The 21,687-nt window shown below is 38.4% G+C and overlaps 1 protein-coding gene across 3 annotated transcripts in view; it reads right to left on the minus strand.

Moving 5' to 3' along the window:
* SLC44A1 (solute carrier family 44 (choline transporter), member 1) overlaps nt 1–21,687 on the minus strand; it is a 65,258-nt gene that overhangs the window by 30,111 nt on the left and 13,460 nt on the right. For all 3 annotated transcript variants that reach the window (XM_014958140.1, XM_014958141.1, XM_014958139.1), the window contains exons 2-4: nt 19,215–19,304; nt 16,657–16,799; nt 10,035–10,171 (exon numbers count right to left, since the gene is read on the minus strand). In XM_014958140.1, coding sequence (XP_014813626.1) covers nt 10,035–10,171; nt 16,657–16,799; nt 19,215–19,304 — 370 coding nt within the window. The remainder of the gene's footprint in view (nt 1–10,034; nt 10,172–16,656; nt 16,800–19,214; nt 19,305–21,687) is intronic.

A 21,687-nucleotide genomic window follows, 5' to 3' on the forward strand; every position in this document is an offset into this window, starting at 1 on the left:
ATGCAACACAAGCTCTGACCGCATTAGATGTCCAAAGCTTTTAACGAAGCTGAACAAACTCTATAAACAAATTGGTACAGCACAATAAAGATCAAGTTGCCTGCAACCAAATTCAAACCTAATTTAAACTTTCCTCAGTATGTGACACTTGCCTAATGGAAGTACGTTACCCAGACAGATCTCTTCCCATTTGTCTCTAATCAAGATACTGAACATCTGAGCCAATGCTTCTAGGAATATAGCAACTGCCAAATCAGATTGGAGCACGGGTCTCTCAGAAACTGGAAGAAGAGGTAAGAATGTCTCCAACGGTATAAGCTGCCTATGCAAAGATGAGTTTCTTCCCAAGTTTGTGCGCTAGCAGATTGCTTAGTCCCCAGTGCAAGGGCTCTGGATACATAGCTTTTGGTGTTCTTTTGCCTATGTAATAAACTATGGATGTCTTGATCCCCCCTAAAATATCCAGTTCTTTCCATTATGAAAGTCTCTTCTCCAGAAATACTTTGTAGCAGAGAGTTCTACAAGCTGCATCAGGACAACACATACACACTTTCACCCAAATTGAACCCAGACTTCTGACAAACAGCCATATCCTGGTCTGCATGACATGAAACAGAAGTATTATTTGAAGAAGTTGTAGAATATTACTTGCAGAAATCTTGTTTACCATTGCTCCATTGCTACCTCTATGAAAAGACATCTTCTATTTACAGACTGAAAGAGAAGACAGAGAATAGCAGAGCAGGCTATCCCATGCAGTCTCTGGAACATTACCTAAATACCACTTCTACAAATCCGTTTTTTGCCGGTAGGTCAAAAACAGTAAATACACCATTGAAGAAAGTTAAGATTTCCTGCAATGAGAAGGTATCAGGTAAAATATCTGAACTCCATTTTCAATTATAATGTTGATATGAATCCTTGTGCCTCTACTTGCTTATGTGGTAAACATGGCATCAGATAAACAGACATCAGACAAAATCACCTACCTTACCTCATATTTGTAAATGTAATATCTAAAAGTGATTATTATTATTTTTGGACAAAAAGCCTCTATATTGCTGCAAAATTTTAATCTCTTCTTGTAGACGTGAAAACTTCGAGACCAAATGTGTTTACAAACAACGGATGGAGGGGCAGCAGTAGAGAGTGTCACATGTTTATCTTAAAAACAGAAGGAAAAAGAAGATTGCATTTACTTTTTTTTTTTTTTTTAGTATAGGCCAAAAGCTAAGTGATAAGGATAATTAGAATAAGAGGTCCTATAGGAAGAAGTGTGTGAAAGCAGGAGGAATGTACTGCTTTGCCAAACCCTCCACTAGTTATTCTGGGTTAGTAGAGACTGTCTTAGCATGTCCAGTCTTACTACTGCTGTTTGAGTTTGCAAGGCCTGCAAAAGCTTAAAGAAGAACTTGTATCATCTACTTTGCTAAGATAAGATAACTAGTTTACCAAAGACACTACTATTATTCTTAAATTATTATAACTCGTAAATGTTTCAAAAACATTATGGGTAGAATTCAGAGAACAAACTAAAAAAAAAAAATCATTAAAGCAATATATCCTTTGCTTCCTACAGCACTGCACTTATTTTATTCTAGAGAAATCATTAGGTGAATAACATCAAACTGACATACAGGGATTGGATTTGAGATCCCAACATGCTGTAACCTTGAACAGAAATGCTTCTAAACTACGCAGACCAAAAGCTGTGCTACTGGTAAGCATATTGAGTTTACTGGTCCTACAGTGCTGTATTTGGTGCTTTCATCTACAAAGTGATATTCTGGAGACACAACACAGCTTCTGTTCCATGAATAGATTTGCTCCAGCCATTAGAATATTTTGGGGGCATGACTAGAGCAAAGTATCTCAAAAGACAAACCTTCCTTTCAAGCTTAACCTAGCTGTAGAAGTGAAACCCACCACTTCCTCTAAAAGCCGCCTTCTTTCCCTTTTGGCTAGGCTTGGGTTAGTAAGGAGCTGAACAGCCACTATTTCTGGCTTTCTGAGGAACAACTACAGTTAGCACAAATTACGTAAAGATGCCGTACAAAGCCAGGATGAAGACTGAGGACCAAACCCTTATTTCAAAGATTCTTCCCCACCAAGAAGACAAATTAAAGGTCTTGTGCACTCAGAGGACATAGCACACAGAACGAGAAGACATACCCCTCCAGTTCCCACAGCAGGACAGTAATAGGGAAGTTGCCTACTAAGCCGAGTTGGTCAGATAAAACTAGTTTTAGAGACCAGAGCTCCAGTCCAGCCTTCCTTCCTGTATTTGCTGTGCTGCAAACAAACATACACAAAACCTCTGCTACATCAGCATCACTATCTATATAAAAGTTTACAGCTTGAGAGATGGTAAGACTTCTGCAGCCACCTGCTAAGAGGACCAGCCCACAGAGGAAACCACTGACACTAATACTGGCCAAATGATAGTGGTGGAAAACACACCAAGGGGTCTGGATCCCATTCTCAACAGTGTTAGCAGGAACTAAACCAAGGAATTCCAGATTTAAAAACATGGACTCATATTCATAGTTGAGGATTTAAGCAGAAAAATACAGAACTATATAGAGATACTTGGAATAGGCTCAGCACCAGGAGCAGAACAGTCACCTTAGAAGTACATTCTGCTTAAGTTAGGCACAGCTCCACATACCCCTTTTCAGAGGCACATGGCAAAGCACAGTCTGATAGATTAGGAACCACAGCTTTGGTAAGGTAATTTACAGAATTTTCCATGTATAGTCTCACTCTTCCAAATCTCACTGACAGTATGCATGTATTGTTCACATACACGACATAACTAACTTGTAAAAGATCACATGACGAAGCAGACATTGTAGTTAAATAACTCAACATCTTATTCCATTTTAAGCATTTTCTTGAAGCAACATCCTATTAGTCTATCAGTAACGTAAGTCCTCTAACAAGGAATCAAACTCCAGATAATCACAGACATAGAAATGTGCAGAACTGTTAGCAGGAGTGAGACTGTTTAAATCACAACTATTGGCCTCTGTACTTTCAGCCCAGTGCTAATTCCTCTTGGGTTCCGGATGTTTTATGAGCAACTGTCACCAATAAAAACATAGCTAACATTGTGAATATATGACTCACAGTTGATTATGCTTGACCAACCCATACAATACAAACTATGAGTTATTGACAGCCAGGTATCGACAGGGGTTGAGTTCACGGGTATCCAGGAAGGACAAAGCTCCTAGACTCTCACAGGGATAAAATTCTTAACACTTCTCTACTTTCCTCACTCCAGTGCCTGACTCAAATCTACCTGTCAAACTCTATCAGCTCTGAGCTGTTAATCTGAACCATGTTACCAGTCTGAAGCTTCATGCAATGAGACAACTTGGTATGCTGCCAACCATTGCCTATTATCTTACCGTATGATGGACTAGCAGCATGGCATAGAAAAGTGAAAGCTTAAGACACTGGCTCACTTATCTGTAGGGAGTTTTGCTGTGAATTCCACAGCGAAAAACCACAGAAGAGGTCGGATGCCAAGCGCTACTTCCTCAGAAGCTGGTAAATTCCTATCCATTGCTGGCTTCTGCCAGTAAGAGGATAATGTTGCATGACCCCAGAAAAAGCATGCCTACAGGGAGTAATAACAAGACTCTTCACGAACTCCTGCCAAGGGGAAGAAGGCTCAGGCCATTATGAAAGGAAACAGAATGAAGAAAACACCAATGCTGACCCGACTATTTTCATTCTTTGTCTGCTAGGTCTGACAATGGTAATTATACCCTGTCTGCAACTATAGGAAATAATTCTACTCAGAACTTAAGCACTAAGAATACATAAAGTTTTGGCTTACATAGGTTTCCTATTCGCCTATGGGTTTTTAGAACAAGAATACTCCATAAACAGAGAAGTTCGCATTTGATGCTTCTTTTAGAAATGAAGGAGCATTGACCTGTGCACAGATTAGCATTAGAGGTGGAAATGAGTGAAAAAACAAGAACTCCACTTTTTGGCCATTGATTTGAATATGGTCTGAAGTAGCACTTAATGTGGAAGCATCAGAGGACTGCACAGACATACCTAAACATTGCAGCTCCCCGCTTTGCAAACGGTGCAGGAATAAAGGCAGAAAGCTGAAAAGGATAGAACTGAACCTTAACACGGAAACCTACTTTCTCGCGCCTAGTGGAGTCTAGAAAAATAGTCATGCCTTGAAATGAGCAAGACGGCATAGGACAGACCACTTTGCAGTCAGAACTTTTCAGCTTAACGTGACAGATTTATTCTCAGTGAAGAAAGCAAGCTTCATTCTCTAGTTCTCTCCACTGGCACTTTGCAGAAGCAGAGTGTTTTAGAGGAAAGAAAGTAAGGTTGTATATATCTAAACTCCAAGTTGTTGCAGAGAGACATATCATCACTCCTTAAAAAGAATGAGAATTAGAGGGCAAGAGAAATTACAGCCTGCTTTTACAAATAAATGTGGGACTTAAGTGAAAGTAAGTATCCTGCAGTGCATACAAGAACGTTCTGAGAAAAAAAAACAACATAAAGCCTGCTACTTAGATCTGTAATGTCTCTGGAATTTAACAACATAAAGAGAACTACTAAGATAGCTAAGTGCAGTTACTGTTCTAACCAACTGTACATTAAGATATAATTTTATATATATTTGAGTCAGAATTAATTATAGATGCATTTTCAGTTGGAATTAAAAAGCCCAGACTATCTTCGTCTCTATCCTCCCAATTCTTACCAACAGCACAGAAAGTTGAAAAAAATGTTAATTTACTCATTCTTTCATCCATATTTCTTCCAGTGCTAAATAAAATCAGCTATTCTGGAAAGAAATTAAAAATCTATCTAGTCCAGTAGCAGATGTTTCCCCTACTGCATGTTTAGATCTCCATCACCTGCAGCTCAAAGCTATCCTCAAGTACTAACCTATTAAATATTCACACACTATTATTCTAAAAGTTTATCCTTTGGTATCTAAAGTACCCTCATGCCAAAGAGTTTCATAAATCAACCGTAACTTGTGTGGAAAAAAACCTGGCCCTTTGATGCCTAATAATTTCTTTTCTGACCTCTAGTTTCATATTACTCAACTTATGAGATCAAGTAATACAAATTCTTTAAACTTCTCTAAGCTATTCCCGCTTCTGAAGACCTTATTCGTCCTGATAGTTTTCTCTAGCAAAAGAATCCTTGGTCTTTCCTTCTGATCATGTTGTTTGCCTTCTCAGTATGTGTACACATAATATGAAAAAAAAGTTAAGAAAACGCTTTGCCAAGGAAGGACCAGAACAGAGCCTTTATGATCCCAATACAGCATGAACTGAGACAAAATACAGTGCCTCTTTTCTCTTCAAAACTAATAAACATTACACACTCATACAGTGATGTGCCTCCACCTAAATCCTGTCACTATCCTCTGTGGCTTCATGATCTCTTTCCCAACTAGCTCTAACCATTTTAAAGTAAAATGATGCATGCACAACATTGGTTTTTTTCCCCCCACCACTTCCTTCTGCAGGCATTCCTTTGCATTTAACATTTTGTTCCACTGTAACTGATACCATATTTTTTTCATGTAATTCTAATTCAGTAGCTGCAGCAAGATTTATTACCTCAGTGTTCCTCCCCCTTCCCAAATGGTTTATTAATATAATCAATAACACAATATTACTGGCGGACTCCACGTGCAGCCACTTGCTGTTGTGAAAATTATTTCATTCTGACTGAAGGGTTTGTTTCCTACACAAGACAACCCTGACAGGCAGTTCTGGTAACAAGGCAGAGTAGCAGTGGATGACTCCATATGTCAGAGTCATACTGTACTTTTATTCCAGCCATTCAAAAAAATTACACTCACCGAATTAACACATCAAGGTTCCCAAAGACCTAGTGATGCAGAGTCTCCTTAATCATAATATACCCACAACTAATATGGTACACCAGAGCTCAGGAAAACCATGAGTAAAGGATTAAGCCCTAACCAGCACACTTCCACTAAAAACAAAGTCAAGGAGTGAGTGGGATGGGGGGAATACACAACACTGGAGCAGGATAAAAATGTTGGAAGCTGGCAGCAACTAATGTGACAAGTATTTCTAAGGCAAGTACCCACAGTATTCTGCAAAGATGTACTTTGATTACTACACATGAAGATGTCATTTTCTTCAGACAAAAGAAAAATCCTTTTTTTGTTTCCCCTATGGTTCCTCATCAGAGAGATGACCTGCTTTGACTCAGACAGCTTGATTTCCTTTATTGATTTCTTTCAGGTCAGTCTCCGTAGCAGACTTAATCTAGCTTTACCTCCAGCTCTAAGTCCACACAGACCTCAACTAGCCTGGCCTAGCTACAGAATTCTGACAACTGAGATGCCTACCATCACGTTGTAAAATATTAATTTCATTTTTGGTTCCTAAATCTGCATGCAGTTATTTAGAAAACAGATAGAAATATTACTTTCCACAATGACCAGTCAGTACAGTTATCACTGCACTGAACACGAAAGAAATTGTGGCCATCTGTTTAGTGTTTCTTTTTAATAATGACATTTCATTATTAATTTGGTCAGTCATTTATGAATTATATCTTCAAGCATATTTCAAAATCATTTGGTAAGACCTTGAAAAGAGCAGTGCAGTATTCCTTGGACATTATGTTTTGAAGCAGCAATTAGCCTTCTTAAAAAAAAAGAAACAAAACAGCTTTCAGTCACATTACTCAGAGTACATCCTTTTTGTTGGCCAAGACCAACAAAAACACTGAATCCCAAGTACTCCCTGTCTGAGGTGTTCTGCTGGATGAGAAAATCCTGGAGATGCTAGCAGCAGCCAGTTCACAATGTATAACATGCTCAGTTGTGTCCAGTCCATAGCTCTACAAACTGAAGTATGGGCATGGCTGTGTGGGATCAACATGAGAAAATGTTCTCAGCCAACGCTGCATGTTTCTGCACCACCTCCAGGAGTTGCTCCAGAACATTCCTGTACTTCACAACTTGCACCTTTGTACAGAATGAAGATCTGAGTGGCTGATTGCTCAGCTTTTCCCTTCCATTTCTTCTCCTCTTGCAAAAGATGCCAAGATTCTGAACACACTTTCTTGTTTCCTAAAATCAGATAGGCTTTGCGAGGGGGGCAGACGTCTCCTTTTCTTAGATGGAAAGGTGCTGGAAATGCAGGACCTGACTGTGGGGGAGCACGTGAGGTTGAACTGGGAGTGAAGTTACTGTCCTGAAATAGTGCATCATTATTCATCAAATCAGCTCTTTTCCCAAATTACAGCAGATTAGCAAGTGCATCATTACTGATTCAGGAAGCCAAAAGGCTGCTTTGTTATGAAATGATCTTCAAGCCTCAAGCAAGCATTTTCTCTGCCCCAAATGCTTATTTATAATCTTGCTTACAGAAAAATACAAGCTGTACTGCACAATAAAAGCAAGCTCTGCCATAATTGCTCTGAACCGTATGGGTTGGCAGTTCTGTCATTTTGTGTACAGGCAATTAAGTGCTGTCCCACTTTGGGGACGGTACCATAAATGCTAAGCTAGCTGGAAGATTATACCTGGTATTGATAAAACCATTAATCAATATAAAGATATTGTACTTTGTTTTACTGTGTCACATCTTTTCATAAAGATGCTTAGTTAAAAAAATGCACTTACCATACCACCTCTTGACAGGCTGAGGCACAACAAAATATTTCTTTGGGATGGGAGAGTGCTCAAACAGTAACTCATGAAAGAATTCCAAGATACATTTAAAAGTAAAGTGATTTCAGGAACGGCATGTGAGCCAGGCAGAAATGGCTAACTTTTCAAATGTACGTGCAGCTATCTACACAGAGCCTACCTACAGCACAACTGCTATTATCAGGTTGCAGGAAGGGTTAAAGCTTTCACAAAGGCTCAGCAGAGCAAAATTAAGAGTTGACTGCATTCTCTACCCATGTATTTAAAATATTAAGCATTTCTTCTTGAGCAAGACTGGAGAATTCATCATTGAAATTAAGCATGTATGTCTTGCCCTCCTCCTTCAGAACTTGACAGTTGAACTTTAAATTCTAACTAGGTATCATCACAAACAGAAATCGCAATTAAGCTCACTGCAGTTGTATTCAAAGGCCTCAGATTTCCTTATTATTCCTTTTACAGTGGAGTTTATGATCACTTGAAACAAACTGCCAAATATAATCCTAGTACTAATTCATTTAAACCCACTATCATAGTTACAAAGTGGCTCTCAGAAAAATTATTCTGTTTACTGAGTACTACAGTTTTGGTATTAATTCACCGTTCTTGCTTTATTGTAAGGCTGAATTATGCTTTAACTTCTACTGTATGTATGCAACATTTAAGGTGATGAATACTTAAGCTGTTAATTTGCAGCAAACCATCACTTTTTGGAACCTGCACAGGTTAGTGTACATTTAAACAGAAACATAACTCTGGTGATTACAGTACTTTTCAGAACCATGTGACTCCAGTCTTCATCTACAAAAGGAAAGGTCAGTTTAGTACCTATTTTTGACAAGCCAGACGTCATATATTGAAAATTAGGACTTAAACTAATTAATTACTCTGTTCTGCTTTAATACTAAGATTCATACTTTTCACCAAGCTTGCTGTAAAGTGAAGCCATTCACTCTGATATTAATTTAAAAAATTGGGCTTTTAAAACCTAAAACTTTAGGGTTTTAAAACTTAAACCAGTAAGGGAAATAAAGATAGAACGAAGAATCATGAGGACAAGGCATAGCATGTTTTAGGAAGAGTGGGTTTTGGTGTGCTTTGAAAGACGGCTACGCTGAACGTGTTTCAGGCACAGTTAATAAGAGACTTGACTTATAAACATAGAAACAACGGTGGTGGTACAGTAAGGCATGACTGCACTTCATTATATCAAGAAGTACTTAAGAAACTCCCCTACTGATGACCTTCACTTCACAACAACAAATAACTGGCCTGCTCAGCTAAGAAAAACTCGTCATGCCTGGTTAAGGGGTAACGAGTAAATGGTATTACAATACTGGCTGGCTTTGCTGTGGGCTCGTACTTGCCAGCAGTGCACAGATCACCGGAGAAAGCTCCCGTTTCTCAGCCCACCCACTGCACTCTGCTGGCATCCCTGTTTGTGCAGCCCCAGGCAATACTTCAGCTCCCGGATTCAGACACCCAGGTGTGCAGGCACAATGCAGTGGAAGAACCAGGGGTCCTAGGGCCACAACAATACACCCTGCTTTCAGACAAAAAGCACTCACATAACCTGTACCAGAACAGAAATCAGCTTTTCATTTCCTTCTAAAGAAAATGATCTCCTTTGAACTTGACCAGACTGACTCATCATTGGCCAAGTATCTTGCAAACAAATCTTACCGCAAAGATTAAGTGGGAAAGTTTAAGACAAAATGTTCCCACTTGAACAGCTAAGAAACTCAAAATTGTCGAAGTGTTTTAATTCTTAACTTTATTCTCTTTCAGAGCATCCAAAAGTTGATTACCTCTTGTGCATTTTATTCCATACAGTGTTTCCTGCACATTTCTTTAAAAAAGGAAAGTGTAAGAGAACAAAAAACCACAGGAATTGCACTGTAGCACTGAATGAAAGCAGGAATACTTTCACATCCACAGCCATGCTCCATGCTGCAAGCACAGATCAAGAGCAGCATTGCCCTCACTAGCCCCGTACACGTGAGGACACTTCAATAGCGTTATTATTTAGCGGCAACATCAGAACATTTCCATAGGAGTTGAGAACATACTCTACAATTAGACATTGCCTCAAATTCTCGTTACACTTTGTACTCCTGTTTTAACAATGAGCTTTCCAAGCTGACCAGGACATGACAGAACAGAAGCATTTTAATATTGTAAGATTTAATAAAGTTTTAGCTTAATAAAAATATCACATTGTTTCTATTGATATTTCTTAACACATATTTTATTTTTAGTTCAGATAATGCACAAGTGTTTTTTTTAATCCTATGAAAATATCTAGTATCTGAACAAAACAAACATGCTTTTTGCATACCATTAGTTTCGGCAAATTTCTGAATATCAGCCAGAGTTTTTAGTTCTTTCCTTGGGCAAGCTGATACACACAAAGCAAGAGACTTGATCCTCTGATGTACTAGATCAATGTTGCATGGATCCAAGAAGAACACATACCTATGAAAGAAAAGAGGTAAGTTACTTCTATTTTAATTAAAAATTACATTGAACACAATAAAGGTTTTGAGTTGGACTTGATGATCCTTATGGGTCCCTTCTGACTTGAGTACTCTATGACTTTCATTTCAAACTAAAGGATTCAGCCAAAATTAACCTTCAGTCTACCCAGAAACACAGGAAAACTGGTATTACCATAACTGCACGGGTCAAGAGAATCTGGGTACTCATATGCACAACAAATATATGGATATTTATATATCTCTGGATCACACAGAAAGGATGTTTAACTCTACCAGATTCAAGTCCATTCAAATGGTACTGTTCATAGGTCTAAACATTCACAACCAAAGATGCACTCTGACCTTAAACTTGACTTCAGGATTTCTGATATTTTCCAAAAAGACCCAACAAATCCTGTAAGGTTATACTTACGCTGCAAAAAAGACAAAGTCCGTGGCTATTTTAATCAATACACATAATACCAGAACAGTGTTTTGGTTTAGAATGATTTTTCACACCACAGGTCTGTATGACTGAGCAGATTACTGTAGTATTTCTTTTGAAATAAATATTGTTCAGACATTTCAAGTAGACCTATCTAATGTTAAAGTGCAGTATTTTAAAGAGATTCTATATGATGAGTCACTGCCATTTAAAAAGCCAGTTTGTGATATGTATTATAGCTTCCAAGCCAACGTCTTCTCCTGGCTATACACATTTCATCACAAATGTTAACCATATATAGTATTGACCATTCATGGTATAAGAGATGCAGAATGTTTTTTTTATTCTGAAGTTAAAGTCTTTCAAATTCCTACGGTTCTGGTGATATGCTAGGCATTAAAATACTCTCTTCATGTTATCCAACATCACAGGAAAACAACACCAAACCACCATATAAAACGCCATTTCTATTTTTGCAGTCCTCACAATAGGACTTCTTTCTGTAATCAATAAAAATCCCTTCTGCTCTCAGAGAGCATTTAGGTGCTGCCTGAATGCTTTCAGTCTACATGCCAATTGCTAACTCTCCCCCATGCAAAGATGGTTCTATTATCCAGTCTCAGTATGCAAGAATTACTACTCCCTAGTACCGTTTTGTGGGGGGCCTGTGCTCACTAACAAGCACCACGCTGAACCAGCTGCCAAGGAGAGGGGACCCATGGGGCAGGAAATAGGGCCCAGGATTGGGGCAGGGGTGGTGTGTTGGTACGTGGGGCATCCACAAATGTGAAGGTGACTGTGAAGCCAGAGTGTCGCATGTGTGCCTGCACTAGTGACCTTCTGTCTGCCAACCCAACAAGGAGGAGGAGGAGACATGGCTGCCTGGGCCTGTGTGTGATGTGTGTCCTGAATGTGGGTGCTGCTGAAGGCCAGCCTGCGTATCCAGCCACGTCAGCGTCCTGTGTGTGTCTGTCCATCCATGGCCCTCAGCCCAGGCAGAGACCCTGGGTCCTGGGGCATACTGGGCTTGGCTCGAGTGGCTGGGCAAGAAGTTTCTCCAAACATCCCTTAACATATATAACTGAGGGAAGCTATGGAAACCGAGTCAGGAACATCGGCATTAACAATCTAGAATCCAACCCACTCCCTACAGTCATTTAAACCCAAGGACCAAGCTGTAATTTAAGGGACAGAAGAAATGAGAATATTTTATAAAAAAAAAAAAAACAAAAATGACAGTTTTAACTCAAGCCTGGAAATTTAGAGACACAATGCAACTATATTGCCATATGCAGTTTTGACAGAAGTGTGCTCTGTTGGCATACCCTAAACAGACACATGTAACTCAAATACAGCATTGCATGGTTCAAAGACAGTTCTGACAGCAATGAGGCAGCTGCAAAGCAAACTTCAAGATATCAAATCTGTGGCTTCAATCTATGGTCTAAGAAGACAGAAGATTTTTTTTTTTTTTAATTTCTGGGAGCTAAAACAAGAATCAAAATACCAGTATTTTGCCAACAGGCACAAGTATTACAGAGGAAAAGGTATTTTGGTTTTTGTTTTCAAACCTATGATTTATTGAAAGTTATTTTATTGCAGAAAATTCCATACTGTGTTACCACAACAAATTTTGTTTCTCACTAGAAGAATGTACTTACATGCTTTCTGCTGCAATTTCAGTTATTCAGAATCCACAATAGACTAATTTGTTCTTAAGAAAGTAACTTAGATTGGCAATACAAAGACTGAAGTAAACAAAATAATCACATTGTTAGAGATGCTTCAACACTGCAAATGAAAATTTGTTTGCTGCTGGAAATTCAGTGTATCAGATCTACAACCCAGGAAGCATCTTCAGTCACCTTTATGCAGCATCAGCCCTGCTGAAAAGGACTTGGGGGTACTGGTGGATGAGAAGCTGGGCATGAGCTGACTATGTGCTCACAGCCCAGAAAGCCAACCATATCCTGGGCTGCACCAAAAGAAGTGTGGCCAGTAGGTGATTCTGCCCCTCTGCTCGGCTGAGACTCCACTTGGAGTACTGCATCCAGCTCTGGGGTCCTCAGTACAGGAAGGACATGGACCTGTTGGAACGGGTCCAGAGGAGGGCCACAAAAATGATCAGAGGGATGGAGCACCTCTCCTATGAGGACAGGTTGAGAGCGCTGGGGTTGTTCAGCCCGGAGAAGAGAAGGCTGGGGAGACCTTGTTGTGGCCTTTCAATAGTTAAATGAGGCTTGTAAGAAGGGGACAGACTTTTTAGTAGGGCCTATTGCAACAGAACAAGGGGTAATGGTTTTAAACTAAAAGAGGGTAGATTCAGAGTAGACATAAGGAAGAAATTCTTTACTGTGAAGGTGGTGAGACACTGGAACAGGTTGCCCAGAGAAGTTGTGGATGCCCCATCCCTGGAAGTGTTCAAGGCCTGTCAAGGATGGGACTTTGAGCAACCTGATCTAATTAAAGATGTCCCTGCTCGGGGCAGGGGGGTTTGGACTAGATCATCTTCAAGGGTCCCTTCTAACCCAAATCCATTCTATGCTTCTGTGATTCTTTGGTTTTAATCCACTTTCTGAAAAATCAAAAAGAAACTTTGAATTATGGGTGATGAAAAAGTTACATGAGTAAAAATAACTACATATAATTCTTAATATGTCTACCTCTGTAACTATAATAAAAATTGGAAATTTAAAGCTCATCCTTAATTTTAAGCTGATTCATATACATAAAGGAAAATAAGGAAAGAGGTCATTTAACTTTTCAAAAGCCACTGCGTCTGAAAACAAGATTAACAGGAAGTTATCTATCCCAAGGCGTGTAATTCAAAATGAACTTCAGCTTTTCAAAATGCATCACAGAATTTTTTTATGGATCTATAGGATAACCTTCCTTATGCCTTAATATTTGAGCTTATATTTCAATGTGTTTCTTTTTTCAATTCTGAAAGAAAAATATGGATTTCTAGGCAAGTAATTCAAAGTATAATTTCAAAATGACAACAGGTTAAAAACGAAAAAAATCATCAGCAATTTTGGCTTCTGACTGGTAGCTTACTAGACAAGTGTCCTCTTACCTATACATGCCCATGGGAAATGCAGCAGTCTCCTCTTCCTTTGCAAAACCAGGAGGATCAAGCATCACCATTTCATACATTACACCTTGATTCTGAAAGCATGGTGCCAAATCATTCCAACAAGAGCATCTTACCTTCAAGTATTTTATACACTCACACATTTGCCCGGTCATTGGCTTTGTCAGCCCTCAACACATCTTTTTATAGGCAAAAAGGTACTTTACAGAAAAATCATTTGCTGTGATCTGCAAGCATCTTATGGCAATAATGGAGAAGTGAATTAAGTGATCACATGCATTCTAAACAAATTATGGGTAGGGCATGTACAGTTTCACTCAAATTCTTCACATGCCTGCTGCAATCTCTCACTGGGTTTCTGCAAAACCTAAACTCCAAGCATTTTCCTGAGTCAAAGGCACTTATTAAGGTGGAACGCTACCCTAACTCTCCCCTACAGCAGCCTATACATATCTTCTTACACTTGAGTACATGAATTCTGTCCAAGCAGCAAAGAATCAACAACAACAACAAAAAAATTAAAAATCAGACTGAACTAGCACTTCAGAGATTTATATTTGGCTGCCAGAGCCATCATTTATTTACAAATAAAAGGTCATTTTTTAACCCACTTATAACTGCCAAAACATGAAAAGGACGGACCTTTTTTGAAACAGATACATTTAATGAGAGTTCACTGCCAAGACTAGACTATAATCTCATGTTTGACTCCAGAGCACATTGTGTTTTATTTGTAAAAATAAAAAATTCTGTTCTTTTCACTGGTTTCAGCATAACTGATGCACACAGATCAAATCTTACCCCTATGAGGACTGTGCTCCACACCTTTACCACTCAGACCACATCCATTTCACTTTCTCATTACAGTGCCTATGGGTTGCTGTTATTTACAGGGAAGAAAGCGTTATTTTTACAGATGATTTAACTTTTCTGCTTTGGACTGGGAAACGAAGACAGAATTACCCTGCAAGCAGAATGAAACAAGAACTTCATGTTTCCAGAACCACATATGTAGAGCTTAAAGCCCCTTCTTTCTCTACACAAACTGAAATGTACAGGCCTTAAGAAAAGTTTATTTTTACAGTCCGTCTGAGAACTACTCCTATAAGGTAGCATTAAATACTCCTATGAACTGCACCTCAGACACTGCAGAAACTCCATCTGCTAGAGACAGATGCAAAGCAGATAGTTTCTTCTGAAAAACTGCCAAACAAATTTAAAAAGCCGTAGGGTGCAGGAGTGGGAAGGATCATTCGCTTATGTAAGAACTGGCCTCTTCCAAAGCTGGGTACCCTTAACTGTACTTCACTCTGAACAGTTGCAGGATAATCTGCCTTGGCAGAAAGTTTTCTCTCAGTCTCAACCAAACAGAGATGATCATATCCCATATTAGTTCATTCATTCATTTCCTTAGCTCATGCCTCAAGCCAGAATATCTTTATTAAGAAAACATAATCTTTTTGAACCTTATTAGAACTTCGACAAGCAACGGGCTCTGTGTTAAAAAGCCTGTATTAAAAATTGAAGCTATTTTTATTTGCTGTCTTTCAATATTGCCTTTACAAAGGGAAATCATTTAGTAGTGGTAGATGTTTCTCCTCGTGATGGCCTGGTTTCTGTCATGAAGGAGACAGAATTGCACCATTTTGTTACCTTTCAATAAGGTGTCTGAGTTTCTCTGCCTTCACACAAACTTAGACACCATTTCTTTCTAAAGGTGAGCAAGTATAAAATTATAATTTTAAATATTGTATTTTCTCTCACAACACTAGAAATACAATTTTGTATAGAACATACATGATTTAGAAAGCGCTAAAAAGATTTATATAAAATCTGGAAAATTATGCTGCATAATTTTTAAGCTCTTCAACTCTCCTGGAAACTGTAATTAGATTAAGAAATTATCCTTTTGACAGAAGAAAAAGGCTATTTTATTTAAGTAAAATTCTTCTGATAACACACCAATTACCAAGCCACATTAAATCTTAAATCAGTTATTTAGAAATCTTTACCATAGCAACTCAAAGTAAGCAGATCTTAGGAAAGCATCCTTCTGAAATAATTCACGCAAATTACAGATTTTCTGTTAGTCTGAAAGTCAACTGTGAAGTAAAAGGCTATCATACTCAGAAATTATAGATATTTTAGTTCTTTGGAGCAATCAACAGTGAAAGAATCATCCTTTTTGAAATTAATACCACTGTTCTAAGGTTCGACTAAGTAGTTTACTTTCTAAAGTCATCCAAGTTCCACAGATGCATTCTGAGCACTGACCAGCAGACAGTCCTCAACAGATGTTCACAGGTTTTCAGTCCTTCAGTCCAGAATTCTTGTTATTCAGCTCCAGTACTACTACTGCAGTATGCTTTTTTACTGCGTGATAGGAAATACCTAAGGTGGTTCTGACCTGTAAGCATGTGTTTTCACATGACACTGCTTAAATGCTTTGTGCATTTTCTCCACAAGCAACTTCTATATATCCTGCTTACAGTTTAAATTTCTAAGTCTCATTTTAATTTGTCAGATATGGCCCACCTCCCCCTAGACTCAGTGGCAGAAACTGAGAATAAAACATCAAAAGCAAACCTTTTCCACATAAATATCAAAGGCCTGCTCTCAAATCTGAGAACACTTGTCATACCTAAAATTCTAACTAACGAGACTCTTCAGTGGCCTCATACAATCTCCTACATGAAGTGGATGCTAAGAAAGGGAAATTCTTCAATGACTTAGCTTTATCCATATTGCACATCTGTCAACATACACTCTCCAAGTACTGTTGCTGGTTGTTACAAAAGATTGTTATTCTATAAAAGAGTGGAGAAGAACAAGTAGCAATGAGGCAGCCTATCCCGTTTCCCATTTTATTGAAAACCACTCTCAAAGGAAAAAAGGTTTTGCCTTTCCTGGCTTACAGAATAAAGCATTTGAATCACATACTCACTTCTTGTGTGTGAGGTCCAGACCACTGTTGCTTATTCCCTCCACCTTGACATTTTTCTGTCCACAAATATTTCCATAACTGTCATATCCTGAAAGCAGTCTTGCAGCTGCTCCTGTAGCTATTGAAAAGCCACAGATAAAACCCTGGAGGAAAAGAGAATCCCACAGTTTAGTAATACTCTCTTTGACAGCTGGAAAAAGTCAGTTTAGTTCATTTGTTTCTTAGCAGAGTATTTTTAAAAATTCTTTCAGACCAAAGAAGGTGAGACAAGAACCCTCCATGGAGAATCACTGTGCAATTATAAAATTCAACACAAGACATAAAGAGACTTCAGACATCTAACAGTGCATATTACAAGGGGTGTTAAGAACCTTGTAGGTTGTTTTTTTGAGAATCATATTGGCAGCAAGTCGTGGATGAGGTCAAAGACAGGCAAGTGAAGGAGAGCTACAAGCAGAGCTGGAGTTGTCAGGGGTTAGTATGCATCTTAGAAGATTCCAGACAATCCAGATTTTCTTAAGATTTTATTTTCTTCCTTCAAATTACGTGTTTTCAAAGATGAGCTAGAATGAAGAGGCCTATCTGACATAAATTTCTTTCAAGGAAACTCTCTAAAGCAAGTGGCCAGGTCAAGATCGCTATGGTTCCAGGTGCTGGGTTCAAATACAGGAAGAAAACAGATACAGAGCAAAAGAATGCAAAATGATTCAGAATAACATGGAAAAATATCCACGTCAGGCAGGTCTTGCTGTGAACTTTCAGAGACAATTCACTAGCAAAGCTAAGATAAGGCAGTGATGATATCAATAGGAGGCTGGCCCAAAAGAGTCATTATCTCTCTAGCAGCACCACTGATGGGGAGAAGTCAACCACTCTGCTACCACTAATGAACTGTTTTTTACACGAGGCAAGTTAAGATTTGAGAAGGTGAAGCAGAGTAAACAGCTGAGACAAACGCATGGAGCAACAGATGGCAGTGACAGGACCAGATGAGATGATAACAGGTAACAAAGTCAGCACAGAACAGTTAAAATGTAGGTTGTTTCAAAGGGCCAAAGATACAGGACCGTGACCTTCTCTGACAGACCGGCTATCACTATAGAGAAGTTCCAGACAGCAAGCTGGTCATTATCCTTCTCTGCCCAATGCTCTAATGCACTTATAGACTTAATGCTCAAAGTGGAAAAACAAGGACAAAGTGAGCAAAAGGCTATCACAAGCAATAATTAAAGCCGATTTCCAGAATTCACTTTCAATTTTTCAGATCCCTTACTATTCTGTGAAGGACATACTAGCATACATTTTACATACAATAGTACTCAGGTTCTTGGCTGGTTCAGTATTTTTTTCCCTACACACTGGGTAAGGGAAAACACGTAACTCCTCTCCCATCTAATCTCATTTACAACAGCGTAGGGATGCCCTCCTGACCCATCATAGTTACTACTTCACTTGAAGTACCAACTGAGTACTTGACCCAACAGGATAATTGCTCTGTATATTATGTTGCTTAGATAGAAAAATCTGGGACACTAACCCACAGCAGACTAATTTATAATTGGGGAAACAGGTAGGTATAGACTGAGTAAGTAAGGAACACCAACAAAGGCAGGATAACCACAAAAAAAAACCCTGCTTGCTTCAGGAAGTACTGTGTTTTTTAAGATTTTTAAGATATTCACATTACAGTGAGAACATAATTTGTAGGATTTAAACAAAAAAGCATCGTCTTTACATTTGAAGTGCAGCCAGTGACAAACACTTTGGGGAAAGAAAAAAAAAATTGAATATTTCCAAAGACCAGAGACCAAGGGACAGTAGAAAAGAAAGCTGACAGCACAGAACTCCCGAAGTCCTGTGGGCTACTGCTTGCAACACAGCAGTACAAGACAGTGGCAGACAGTCTCTGCTTAGCAAGAACATCATATATAAATCCACAAAACAACACAAGATGAAAAGAAGCATATTTCTAGTTTTCAGTAATCTGCATGTCTTGGAGGTTTGTTTTTTAGTATAAAGTGCACAGTTTCATCAGGTTGTTTTGAGCAAGGGGACAGTTTCATCAGACAGGACAAAGCTGGGGTAACTCAGAAAGAAAGATTTTACTATTAGTAATATGGTTGTTAACAGCAGGTGCCTCTACTAAGCACCCAAGAAGAAAAGTCAACTGTTTTATATTCAGAATCTTTATTTCTCAACAAAATGTTGGCTGATTCACAGAACTGTTTATCAGATTCAAATCTAAAATTTCTGGGACTTCCACAGTCACATAAGGAACACGAGTCTAGGAATACCTCGACATGGCGAAAAACATTTACATATGAAACCAGAGTTTCAGAGGAAGAGAAGCTGGAGCAGGAAGTGACACAAACAATAAGTTATGGATCCCTACCAAAGGCCTTTGATGTGCACATAATACCCATTTCTGTTCCACAGATGACAGACCCCATGCCAGTATACCCAGTGGCTAAGTGAATGAAGAGCTGTAAAACTTTTTTCTAATGAATGCGAACTCTACAACAATATATCATTCATAGAATCCTTTGAGGTTTACTCACCATTCCTATGCAGAAGAGGATGAATAAGAGCAGCCATGGTACATCTGTGCAGCTATGGTCCTCCAAAGGCTTCCACTCTCGCTTAGAGCTCTTGTGTTAAGAAGAGAGAGATGAGGTTAACAACACTTATTTGTCTCTGCTCATAACAGAAAAAGGCAGAAAACTATTCTCCAGGGCATTAACATCCAGCAAGAATTCTCTTTAGACTCCGATATGGCTGAAGGAACTTGGCCAAAAAAACTTAAAGAGTAAGGCTTATGAAAGGCACTTCAAAAGTACCTCCACCAGAGGCTAGATTGACAGTTTGTCTAGGAGTTTACATGTATTTATCCATAAAACAGGGTATTATTTTTCCTATTAGCAGGAAAGAGAAGATAATGGCATGAATCAGCAGTATCTGCTATTGCTGTCTTTCACAGCTACCTTCCAGTAATCTGCTTTCCAAGAAGGATAAAAGGTTAAACTTTTCAAAAGCTCCTAAGTTTTAAAACACTACTGGCAGGTTTAACAAAGAGTGGAAGTAGAGAGGAAGTGATAAATTGCTGTTAAAGGAACGGTTCTCTACCTGCCAATAGGCAGCTGAGCTTAACATTTCAGCAACAAAATCCCTAGTCAGTATTGCCCAGGTGCCAGAAAGGAAAATCCTGTACTTAAGGGTTGAAACACTCAATGATGGAGGCTCTATTGCAAAGTTTAAAGAGGCAGTTATAAGCAATACAAATAGTTTGCTGCTCATGAGGTAAAATTGCTCAAGTGTGTATACACTGCTAAGATAATTAAAGTCTGCCAAAAACACTCATTTTGCCATCTAGGCAAAATGCTTTTAAGAAAAGAATGTTTTTAAGAAAAGAGTGAACATTGGCTTAAGCACAAAATCAATCACCCTATCGGAATTTGGTTATTATAACAAAAATATTGATTATAGCTACTTTTAATAATACACAGTTGCACAGACAAGCTTTTTCAATTAGTTCCTAAATACTAATTGTTCACTTATGCCTACTAAGACCCCATAACCACACACATTGTTTTCATACTTGAGGAAGAAAAGGAGATTGATATACATAGAATACAGAACAGCTCTCAGAGACAGAGCAGAAGGGGTAACCTATTCGAATTTTGAGTTTCTTTTTCATCTGAAGACTTTGAAGCATGTTCAAGACTTTGTTGACAAGGTAGCAAATGTCAGTATTGAATTAAAACAGAATGGTTGGAAAAATGTCAACAGCTTTTATCTCCAGCATGTACTTTTGCAGATTTTTATCAAAAAAGCTACAGCACATAACTCATGTGGTACTAGCAAAATATTCATAACATTGTTAATCCACAAGCACAAAGGAACCTCTATAAATAATAGAATTAGTAAACTACAAACTGGATATAACATAAACAAAATCCTGCATGCACCATGCTTCAAAAACTAGTTTTCTAAGACGCCTGTCTTTGCACAGGGGAATCCTGTGCTATTTTTGCAATCCTGTATTAAGGAAGTTCCACTTGAAGATGTTATATTTATATTGTTCATCAAATTGTCCAAATTCACTCTGAGTTCTGAACAGTCAAACTTGTTTTTATTTTACTCAATAATCAGTAGTGAGAGGTGCTGAAAGGTCACATTACGCACTCTACTACACTAATTCAACAAAATTGTTTTCTGATTCTGGCAGTTCATACTTAAAACTACCACACTATTCAAACTTAACATTTACAACAAGATTGTGAGATTTATATTGTTATAATTAGCATAATCTGTAATTCATAAGATATGTAAAGCTTAATGCTTCCTATTCCTAATTTGACTCTATGAACTCTCAATTCTTTAGAGATTTATTTTCATTTACAAATAGCAGAGACAAATTTCAGCTATAGCTGCACCTCAAGAGTAAGCTGCCCTTGACAAAAGAGGCAGCAATAAGATACACCATGTGTCATAGTTTATTTGTTTGTTGGGATTTTTATCCTCCCTGTATCATGTGCAAATAAAATCTTTTAATAGGATTTTCAAAAGCCACTGGACATCCTCTGGAATAGCTCTGGCAAAGTTGTCTAACTAGTCATAGTTACCATGAGTAATCTATTTTATTTACTAAGTGGACTGTAATTTATACATCAAAAAGAAAGTTGAGATACCATGGCATAATGCATAGAAGAATTCATTCTGTGTCCATAGCCTCTACTCTGCTCCAAAACATAAAAAAAATAAAGGTATTTTAAACAAAAGGTACCCTTGGAGGCAATTCAAAGGCACTAGATACCAAACCTCAATTTAATCACTCAGCATACTAACACGATAGGAAATTATACATCTTTACAATAATGTCCTCCTCTAGAAAGCTTTCCAATCTTTCTTCTCTCCAGATCATGCTACAACCAAAGAGAGCTGCCAGTATATATCTGCTCTTTTCAGTTAGTTCCTTGTACTCACAATTCCCACTGTATCTTCTTCCATAGCTTCACAGCCCTTCATCCTCAT

This window comes from Calidris pugnax, unplaced genomic scaffold, assembly GCF_001431845.1.
Source record: "Calidris pugnax isolate Ruff unplaced genomic scaffold, ASM143184v1 scaffold317, whole genome shotgun sequence".
Taxonomy (NCBI): Eukaryota; Metazoa; Chordata; class Aves; order Charadriiformes; family Scolopacidae; genus Calidris; species Calidris pugnax.